This window comes from Callorhinchus milii, unplaced genomic scaffold, assembly GCF_018977255.1.
Source record: "Callorhinchus milii isolate IMCB2004 unplaced genomic scaffold, IMCB_Cmil_1.0 Scaffold5, whole genome shotgun sequence".
NCBI classification, from domain to species: Eukaryota; Metazoa; Chordata; class Chondrichthyes; order Chimaeriformes; family Callorhinchidae; genus Callorhinchus; species Callorhinchus milii.
Genome location: NW_024704746.1, coordinates 21,439,360 through 21,450,975, shown reverse-complemented (window position 1 = coordinate 21,450,975; position 11,616 = coordinate 21,439,360). Strand labels below are relative to the sequence as shown.

The 11,616-nt window shown below is 39.8% G+C and overlaps 1 protein-coding gene across 1 annotated transcript; it reads right to left on the bottom strand.

Moving 5' to 3' along the window:
- Nucleotides 1-32: 32 nt before the first annotated feature.
- On the bottom strand, nucleotides 33-11,195 carry kiss1ra (KISS1 receptor a). The gene is given in 6 exon segments (XM_007899844.2): nucleotides 33-1,234; nucleotides 1,237-1,552; nucleotides 2,347-2,585; nucleotides 3,407-3,542; nucleotides 4,896-5,020; nucleotides 10,958-11,195. Coding segments are annotated over 6 exon segments (1,098 nt in total). The 5' UTR covers nucleotides 11,193-11,195; the 3' UTR covers nucleotides 33-1,187.
- Nucleotides 11,196-11,616: the final 421 nt, after the last annotated feature.

Sequence of the window (11,616 nt, the reverse complement as noted above, 5' to 3'; positions counted from 1 at the left end):
GCATAATATTCATAGACAGCAGAATTGAGTTAAGATCATTTTATTACACTTTATTTCTTCTGTGTTTTACTTGCTCCAAATCTTTAGGTTTCTCTGGGCAACACACCATTCTATAGCCTGGACCTCAGCAACTGAGCAAATAGCTCCAAAAACCTCTACCAATGTTATCCCTCTGATTGGCACTTTTTATTCAATACTGTAATAATCCTTGCTTTTTTTATTGTGCCTTATCATGTCTTTGAGATGTGTCAAAATGCTTCGCAGAATATACTGTGAAGTGAATTGACTGTATATTTTGTGGGAGAAATGCAGCAGCCAAATTGCACACTATGTCTTTACCTTATGCACAATAATTAGGATTAGGATTATAACTTCATTGTGTAAAAATATTAATTTCAGCTCCCATTATCTGGAACTATAAAAAGACAAATTATTTCTAACTCATTTCAGTCAGAAAGGTTTCGAGTGATCTTAATCAGCTCCATGGTATGGGATTTGGGTGATTCAAACGGCTTCCTTTTAATTTAAATTAAAGGTAGAATCCCATTAGACCAAACTATTTCCTATTCTTTGCCCTTGCAGAGAATTCAAATGGATCAACTTGCTTTCAATTTGTTCTCATTGTATAAAACGTTTGACTATACATACCTATAGAATGTCAAAAAAAAAACCTGTTCAAAGTGCAGTAATTCTGCAGGAAGCAATATCAATTTATAGCCAATCCAACACTGAATGTCTTCAAGAGACAGCAAAACATTGTGCGAGTCCTAATGATTCTTTTTAAAGTGTTTGTGTTGTTTTTGCTTCAGCTGAAGTATTCAATGAATGATTCAGTGTGCTGAGATGAAAAGATTTGTACATTGTCTGGCTCTATTTTCTAGTTTACATAATTCCCTATCCAAGAATAATATTTTCTGGCAAACCAGTTTGCAAGCAGTTAGCTATATCCATTCGATTCAATGATAGTGATGTACGTTGAGTGGATGACAAACCAGTAAATGCTACAAGAGCTCGATGAGCTCTATTCGCCAATAAACAAATGGTGGGACATTCTCCTGGAGATACATTTGCCACAGCAACTCAAGGTCTGGGTATATGTCTGCTCAACAGTGTTCATAAGCGCTCCGGGAAGTTACCCCACGTGAATGTCGCTATATAAATGCAAGTTGTTGTTCATTCGTTATAATTCATCTCACTTCTGGTTCTGCAGTGACGAACTTCATTTCTGCATTAAGGTGCCAGAGGCCATGCTGATATCTCTCACCCTCTTCCGAAACATAAACGGAAATGCCTTCTTGAAGGTCTTCCTGAAGCTGGCTCCCATGAACCCGTACACTATGGGGTTGATGCACGAATTGGCGTATGACATGCAGTTAGCCCAGGTCTTGATCTTGTATGTCTCATAATTGGCCTGGAATTTGGGATAGAATCCTTGGAAGAGGATGAAGAGCTGAATGGGACCCCAGCAGATCATAAACAGCAGCACAATGACCATCACCATTTTGGAAATCTTGCTTCTCATGGCTATTGTCCTCTCAGACAAAAGCTGAACCTGGTTTAGAAATAGACATAAATACACGAGTGTTAAACTCTTAAAGATAAAATGATAACATGTTTAAATTAAACATTGTTCACAGCGCTTGTTGGTTGCCTCGTTGTTTAGGACTGATTCCCTCTGGCTGGGAAGGAGGTGGGAATCAGACAGACCTCCTGCCTTTCAGCTATTGATTAAAAAACATTGATTCCAGTACTGGGAGAAGATAGTAAAAGAGAAGAAAAAAGACAAACATTTTTGATCATGGCGAACAAAACTATTGATTACAGTAATATTAGAAGAAAATAAGAGATGAAAAATGAAGATACAAGAAGCAAGATCCAGGAAACAATATGTTATCAATACAATATACAAGAAACACAACTGCTAAAGACAAGGACTTTTGATTCCTTAATTTGATGCCTATGATTATCAGCGTGCCAGTTATAGAGACCAGGCTTGCTAGTTCAAGAATTTTTATCTGAAGCAAGAGGTCTTGAGATTTTTCATCTACTGCTTATGAATTTCTGAACTTTGATATTGTCATTACAGTAACATTGCTATAGGCATGAGCATCAGTCAATATTGTTGTTAGTAACTTGCCTAGTGTTACTAGGTTTATTGATTGAACTAATGCAACTTTCCTGACTTGTTAAGTAAACAAGCTTTGAATGTAAAATACAAGTGACTTTGGCTTCTCTGATCACGGGTCCTAATATATAAATTTCAGCAAAGAGAATAAGTTGTTTTTAACAGAGTGGTTAACTGTACTGTTAACAGTACGGTACTTCTGGACCCAACACTACACTCACCTGATAATTGTTGTCAACAGGCTCAACGACTGGCTGCCCAACTCTCTTAACCATGAAGGAGTAGCACAGGGAAATGGTGAGGAGAGGCAGAAGGTAGGCAGTGAGGAAGTGGTAAAGTATGAAGCCTTTCTGATGGGTGACTGAAGGAAAGTCCTCCGCACAGTATGTCCTGGGCCCGTACCAGTATCCCTTTTCAATCTTCTGGTATATAACAATCGGGGTGGACAGAGCAAAGGAGCCTTGAATCAAAGGAAACCGATGTTAAAGAGGTACATCATGTGCTTACATCACTCAATTGGCTGCCACGTTTCGCTCACAAAACATACAATCACTACACTTTACAATATATTCTGTGAAGTTCTTTGAGACATCTGGAAGATAAGATGCTGTATCAAATGCAAGGATTATTATTATTGTTGTTGGCACCAAACATTGGAAGACACCAGAGATCAGGAAGTGATAATTAGGCTGCAGTTAAATTGAAGGATCCAGATTATGTTTATGATCATCATAAAAATCGCCAAAATCTTCTATTCTTTAAAACGTACTCCTAAAACTATTGCTATTTAATAGACTCCTGAGTCTATTCCCTCATAAAAACAGACAGTGTAAGTCATGAGTCACATTCCAAGAATTCAAATATATTGTCGCCTGGACAATACAAATAGCACATGCTGGGCAGGGCTCAATACTACATCGGGCAATGTATTTACACCGGTCAAATAAATACTGGGGGAGCCTCAGTGCACATATGCTCAAAATATTTTTAGTATTACTTCTTTTATATTTCTGTCTAATATCTGAACGTTTTGATGAGATTACAAGCTCGGAACAGCATTCCCAGTGGCTTAGTAGAAATGACTGGGGCCAATGCACAGGAATCAACAACAACAACATTACATTTATAGAGCGTCTTTCACGTTGGGAGGATGTCCCAAAGCGCTGAATGTAGAAGAGGAGACAATCTTCATTGAATAAATTAATTGACCACCTTTGCTTGGAGCAGTGAAACAGTCGGACAGATGGATGGACATGCTGGGTATTATACTGGAGCACATACCCAGCCATATGCATGTGCTGACCACCATGGCAACTTTGGGAGTGCGATGAAGGAGTGACTTGAGTGGATAAACAGTAGCGTAACATCTGTCGGCACTCATTGCAGTCAGAGTAATGCAGGTTGCTTGGACTGTAACCTACAGAAATAAGGGATATAAAAGCAATTATTAGAAAAAGTTACTGATAGGATAAGCCACTACGCCCCAAAATTCTGGCACACTCTTTATCCCTCCGTCTTGCCCCTTCCTTCCCCATCTTCAAATTGCACCCAAAAACCTTCCTCTTCGACTGTAACTATGGTCACCTCCCCCCCCCGGCAAGCGATCGGGATGCTATCCTGCATGGGGGGCGCTGTATGAATGCAAGTTGTTGTTATTGATAAGTAGATTGATTCGCACATTGTACACTACCACTCTCAGTCAATATAGTATAATAATATAATAGGCAGTCAATGCAATGCTGGGATGTTGTCCATACAGTGGAGTCCTGTAGCTCAGTGGTTAGAGCACTCGCTTTGCAAGTGAGAGACCTGAGTTCAATTCCAGGCAGAGGGCGAAACCTTGGGCAAGTTTCCTTACTCCACACAGAGCCTAATAATAATCCCTCCAAAACCAAAAACAATAATAAATTGGTCATTTTCAATCTACGACTGTTTGTGGGACATTGCTGTGTGCAATTGGCTGCCGCGTTCGCCCACAAATATACAGTCAATTCACTTTACAGTGTGTTCTGTGAAGTGCTTTGGGATGTCCTTCCGACGTGAAAAGCGCTATATCAAATGCAAGGATTATTATTATTATTATTTCAAGGACTAGTGAGGGAAGCTTCTGAATGAAAGACTGATTCCTGCTAAACAGGCATTCAACAAGGCAACTGATTCTGCTGAACACAAGAACTACCTGAGGTTTGACTTGCTATGTATTCAATAACTAAGAGTTGTAAGTGTAACAACAACAACAACTTGCATTTATAAAGCGCCCCTCACACAGGGTAGCGTCCCAGAGCTCTTAAGTGTAGAGGATGATTACAGCATTGATTTGCTGATCACTTTGATGCCTGATATCTATTTTGCACAGATAAGTGCCAATTGTTTTAAGTTTCATTAAGAATCATCAAGTGATAGACTCCCCCACTCCCTCTCCCCGATTCAACCTTTCGTCATCTGGACATGGCAACCTGAAAGGATGCTTTGCTTCAGATTCCCTGGTTTATTAACATTGCTTTTGCTGGATTGGTGATGTATCAAGATGATTTTTTTTGGTTATCTGGGTGTCTGACACATGCAGAAACCTATCACCATGCTCAAGAGTATTCAAACCAAATTGAGAGTATTAGGCATAGGTTGGCAAGAGCCAAGGCTTGGTGACCCTAGGATGTCAGATAATCTTAGGAAGCAATGAATGTTCATTGACCTAGACTCTGGAGGGATGGGGAGGCGGGTTGAGCATCCTATCCCTGTACACTCACTCAAAGTTTACACTTTCACTCACCTGTTGCAAGTAGTTAACAAATTTGCACATAAAATCTCCAAAGATCCAGCTGGGCAGAGGATAGAGAGAGGCTGTAAATGGCACACAGCAGACGAGGAATATGATATCTGTGGCAGCAAGGTTAACTTTGAAGAAACAATAAACAACACAAATCAGGAGTGAGATCGCATCAAAACCTATGCATTTTGATGTGGACTCGTCCACACTGAGTTAGTATGCAATTAACAGACTTCACAAATAATAATAATAATAATAATAATAATAAGCCTTGCATTTGGTATAGCTCCTTTCACATCGCGAGGACATCCCAAAGCCCTTCACAGCATTTTCTGTGAAGTGGAGTGACTATATTTGTGGTCACACTGCACAAGTTGCTTTTGCTAACATCTGCAACCTTTTTTTATTTCTGCTTTTCATAATTTTGCTAAACATTTATAATGTATAACGTACTTACATGGTTGCACCCATTTTCATGTGCTACCCATTGCGAATTGTACACGTTAGGCCCAAGTTTGTCTTTATTCAGATCATATTCGCTAAAAATGTTGTGATTTCTTCAGCATCACTAGAGGGCAGTAAAGCTATTGCATAAGTGTTCGAAGAAAGCGTAGCTTCCCGATAACATATCTCTCTTATTCAGCAACTAAAATAATCTTCTGCACATTTCTGTACAATGGCACATTAAATCAGTAATGTAAAAGGAAAGGAAAGAAACATTGGGAAAAAAAGAGCAAAAGAAAAGAGAAATAAAACACAAATAGAGACAAATGTATGTCACTTGGAGCGCTTAATAGTGGAATAAATTATAATATCAAATAAGGATTGATTAAAGCACCTTAAAATTATGTTATGTGTGAGGGTTTTTGTTGTTGAAGAATTAAATTTTTGAATTTGCAGCAATCTGTTTTTATCAACCAGTAAATTTTCATTATTTTCGTTCCTATTTTTGGAACTCTTTAAAATCAATTTTTATTTTCTCATAGGAGCTTGGTAATAGAGTGGGAAATTAATATCTCCAAGCCATAACTGCCGGGTGTGTCACAAGGATTGGACAAAGGGGGGATATTCATCAGTTCTTGGGCACCCAGATCATGTTTTTGTCCTCAGTAATGTGAGATGTTTGTCGAGTTGGTCAAGATGCCGTGCAGAGCATGTTAGATGTCAAGCTGTTCCTTGCATTGTGCATTATCATGTACTCAGGGTCAACGTTAGCCTCAATAACATCCAGGGTAAAGCTGCAATTACACTTGGTAGTTTGGTTCTTGGTGTTCATGTGGAATAAATTGCAGTATAACTACAAATTCATCCGGTTTTTGAACTGCATTTTTCATAATGCATCACACAATAAGTTACTGATGCGTGTGACGTTCACTGAGGGACTTGCACATAATTGCCCCAAAGATTTGAAATGCGTCAGTGAAACCGACCCATGTTTAATGGGAATACCTGGCCCACTCACAATAGAGATGTACGTATGATACTGTAATATCAAACTGTGGACAATTGGCACTGTAGACTTATTCAGCTCGGAACTAGAATATGAGCGTGCAATTTCATACCTCAATGTAAGACACCAAGCTGAATTTAAAATTGTGTAATCTACTTTTTGTAGTAAACCCAGCCTTACAGTTTGATGGGCTTGTCATATAACCAAACTGCTCAAATTAATAGATTTTTTATTCAGTCTTAAATCCTGCTCTGTAAAGATTACACTTTATTACAAGTGTGTGAAATCTATCTCACTGTAAAAAGAAAATAGCTTTATTTATTTCAATTGGTTTGTAATCTATCAGTAAGATTATAAACCTATCTCTAATTTTGTCAACGTATCTACAATCTGTCTCACTGTAACAGCTCCCAGTTTATCAACGTCAGTGATTTTTAAAAATATTCAATTAAAACTAAATTTTCAATCTGTGCCATTGCTATAAACCAGGTCTATTAATTTCAATCTATTTGCAATCTTTTTTTCCTGTAACAAAGCCAGTTATGTTACTGTGGTGTTTCTACAAATTGTCTCCCTATTGCTTTCTACAACCTTACTACGATCAACGCACGGAAGAATATTTGGAGAATGTAATATTTACATTAATAATTAAGTGTAATAATAGCAACACTTATATTCATAATAGTAATAATTAAGTGTAATGACCATTAACGTTTACTTGGTAAGTAGGCATCTCATTATTTAAGCACTCTGGGACGCTACTCTGCCTGAAGAGCACTATATAATTGCAAGTTGTTGGTGATCTTGTTGTTATTGTGAAGAACATCATTGCATGGCCCAGATCGGTTCAAACCACACTGTCAGGCGTGGATATCCATTGCCTGGTATCAGATCAGCACATGCTCAAGTCACTCTGGCACAGACTTAGTTTAAATAAGGAACACCACTGGAGCTCAAATCAACTCTCCGTGTCACTGAGTTGGGCCCATGTAACACGTGGGACCACAACAATTATTGTGTCTGAAAGTGTGGCTTCATTTCAGTTGGTCAGTGTCACCGGCAGTCTGGTGGTATGCAGTCGTCAAGGAAACATTGCTGCTCCTCAGCCAGGTCTGCATTCACTGTTACACAGTATTACATGACATATTTATAACAAAGCGCTCATAATTCATTCAAAATGAATATATGAATCAGTGTTCACAATAATAACCAGATGGAAGCATTGGGTGATTTAACGAGTTGCCCCAGTGTTCTATTTCAAGTGCTCCGGACACTACCCCACGTGAAAGGCGCTATATAAATGCAAGTTGTTGTTATTGTTGTTCTATTGCTTCCGGGATGAAAGCAGCCTGAACAAACAGATTCATTTTTTTCTTGTACAAAAATGATTTGGCGATGAGGGCGAAACCTTGGGCAAGTTTCCTTACTCCACACGCCTGATAATGATCCCTCAAGAAAAAACGAAACAATAAAATTGGTCACTTCAATCCACGGCTGTTTGTGGGACGCTGCTGTGCGCAATTGGCTGCCGCGTTTCGCCCACAAATATACAGTACACTTTACAATATATTCTGCGAAGCGTTTTGAGACGTCTAGAAGACGTGAGAAGCACTATATCAAATGCAAGGATTAGATTACTGGATGAGGCAATATTGCACTGATGCAGCAGTTCGAGATTGAGTTGAGACACATTGGAGGAGCCGAGTGGAGGAAGCTTTGCTCTTTTTCTAAACCATTTTCGTTCTATGCAGCCTGGTCGTCCTTGATGTTAACATGAAAGTTGGAACATTTCCCATTGCAGTCTTGAGAATCAAACGCAGAGTGACGTGGTCTGTTTACTGATTTATCAAGCAGAAATGAAGAATAACTAGAAACATCATATCGCAATTGGCTGCTGCATTTTGCCCGCAAAATATACAGTCAATTAATTTTACAGTGTTTTCCGTGAAGCGTTTTGAGACGTCTCGAAGACGTGATAAGGCGCTGTATCAAATGCAAGGATTGTTATTATATATGTAGTTGAACAGGTTCCAGTAACAGATTCAAAAATCATAAGCTTTAACTTAAATTAGACACAAATGTCACTTCACGTTCTGGCATCAGATTAATGTCAGATTCAGTTCATACTTAACGATTTATGGTATAATATAGTGGAGCTGAGCTTAGCTGAGCTGTCTTTTCAGATGTTTCGATTCACGGTGTACTTTAATGGATTGAATTGCATCACATTATAAACATTTGGTTTTTCCAGAAATCCATTGTTTTTCATCACACACCTTCATTGCGTAACAAAGACCGATTCAGGCCCATAGCAACAATAGTGTTTCCTTGGTAATAAAATACTGCACAACCCTACAGTGCTAATTTTAAATTCAAGGTCAATATGAATTGCTGATTGGAGAACTAAATAAACACTTCTAACCAAAGTTGCATCTGAATTTGAAACTAAGATCTTTCACCTGTGTAGTCCTGGGTGAATTAGTGGTCACTTAGGAAATCATATTAAGTATAATCACAGTTTTAGTGTGTGACAGGTTCGATGGGCTGAATGGCCTCCTCCTGTTCCTGGTTTATAGGAATGGAAAAGACTAAACACTGAGACATGAACCTTAAAGAAAACATTGGACACGTTTCGCTGCAATTCTGAACAGTGTGAGCAACTGCGGTCAAAGCCAAGAATTGATTAGTGCTTTCAAGCATATCATGCAATCTCCAGTGATATTGCCTTCAGAGTAAGGGAAGCAAACTGTTGTGTTAACTAGAATAATACCAAGTCACTCATATCTGCATGTCAACTCTTTCGCATCTTTACCACACACAGTTAGAGCTGCCGAACGAGTTACATCTGTGCACAGCTTTACTGATGTTTCTTTTCTGCTCCTGTACACTTGCTACACAAGTCGTGTAAGTTACCAGTTCACGCACAAGTCATACAACAACGTCGACTTTCATTTATATAATGCCCTCCACGCAGGATAGAGTCTCGGAGCGCTTAACAGTGACAGAGACTGACATGGAGAAGGCATAACCGTGTATGTCATATCGATCTCTATGTCAGCTCATGTGTAAGTACCATACACAAAATAAAAAATAAAAAAATTGTGTTAGGATCTAAACAGCCTGACTTCCATGTCAAGTCCTGTACAATTATGGTGTACAGAAGGTCAAATCACCAATACCTGATTCCTTCAGTTCTTATGTCTCAGCAATACATATCATTAATAAACAGTTCACTCCCAGTGTTCATATACGTGCTCGTTCTCACGCACAACACAATAAATTAATAAAACAACTTTTTTTTAAAAAATGTTATTTTATCATCCTCATTCAGTGTTATTTGAACATTTATTTTGACCATACTGAAAGTCAGATGGTATTGTTTAAAGACAAGATGTACGATTCTGTTTTATCTGTTGAATAATAATAATAATCCTTACATTTGATATAGTGCCTTATCGTGTTGTGGAGACGTCTTAAAACTCTTCACGGAATTTACTGTAAAGTGAATCGACTGTACATTTTGTGGGCGAAACACAACAGACAATTCCGCACAGCAATGGGGGGAGACAGGTTCTTCATTGCTAAAGTAACGACAGCTCGCCAGATAAAACATTATTAACACTCTCCATGTGGTATCACAAGATGAAGAGGTTGGTCATTGTGTTTCCATCACACTCAACAGTTGGGAAAGGTTCTTTTTTTAACGAGCGAAAGAGAAAGAGAAAGAGAGCTCTTTAATTATTCGTGTGGAGGAATTCAAGGGGAAGAAAAATGAACACCTTAATTTGGTGTAATGCCAGTGCACCTGTTTAAAAAACAATATCAATTTAGAAGTAGGACTGTGGCACTCACAGAGTTAAGCAACTGATAGCTTAGAGGTGAGTCTCTCCATGTTAGTCTGTCTTAAATTCAAGAAGAAAGGACCAGAGTGTTTAAACTTCTACACTTCAGAGATTTATTTTTGCAAAGGAACTAACAAGTGGGTGATACCTGAGAAGGTAATGTATATTTTGCTGTCACCATCAGAATATATATTACCTTCGCCTCCTAGTCATATTTCACACATAGCTATATAATGCACAAACTCTTCTTTATTTTCTTGATATTCTTATCATCTATAAACGTTTTTTTCTCTCTTTCTCTCTCTCTCTCTCTCTCTCTCTCACCCTCTTCCTGAGCATTCGGTTTGAGATCCAAACGGTTCCTATTCCCATCCATTGCATCTATTCCTTTCTTTAGGCACAGATCCCTTTACCCCGTGTTATCATTTCATTCTCACCGCTTTAACAGCAACAATAATAATCCTTGCATTTGTTATTGAATAAATTGCAAGGATTATCATCAAATTAAATTACATTGACAGTTCCGAATCCCATCCCTTTGCATCTATTGCTCTGGTTAGAGACACAGACAGAGTGAGGGAGGGAGTGAGTGAGGGAGGGCGGGAGGGAGGGAGTGGGTGAGGGAGGGAGGGAGTGGGTGAGTGAGGGAGTGAGTGAGTGAGGGAGGGAGTGAGTGAGTGAGTGAGTGGGTGATGGAGTGAGTGAGTGAGGGAGTGAGGGAGGGAGTGAGGGAGGGAGTGAGGGAGTGGGTGAGGGAGTGAGGGAGTACTTACCGATGTAGAAGTTCGTGGCTGTCCTCATCTGCCGGTGTTTGGTGATGATGTGGATGACCAGAGAGTTCCCGATCATCCCGGTCAACATGATCAGTCCGAAGAAGAGAGGGACCATCCAGGCGTCGGTCAGGAGCGGAGGGTCACTCTCCTCACTGCCGCTCACTGGGGACGAGCTCAGGTTACAGCCACTCGCCATCTCCGGGGGACCGGGAGGGGATCCGTGTCCCAGGTCCATGGGAATCCCAGACATGGGTGAAGGGAGTGAGGGAATGAGTGAGTGTGTGAGTGAGTGAGTGAGAGTGAGTGTGTGTGTGAGTGAGTGAGAGTGAGTGTGTGAGTGAGTGACAGTGAGTGTGTGAGTGAATGAGAGTGAGTGAGTGAGTGAGAGTGTGGGTGAGTGAGTGTGTGTGTGAGTGAGTGAGTGAGTGAGTGAGTGAGAGTGTGTGTGTGAGAGTGATTGAGTGAGTGAGTGAATGAGTGAGTGAGAGAGAGTGAGTGAGTGGGTGAGTGAGTGAGTGAGAGTGAGTGGGTGGGTGAGTGAGTGAGTGAGTGAGTGAGTGAGTGAGAGAGAGTGAGTGAGTGAGAGAGTGGGTGAGTGAGAGTGAGTGAGTGAGTGGATGGGCAGCAATCGAATGCAATCAGCAGAATGAGAATGCTGC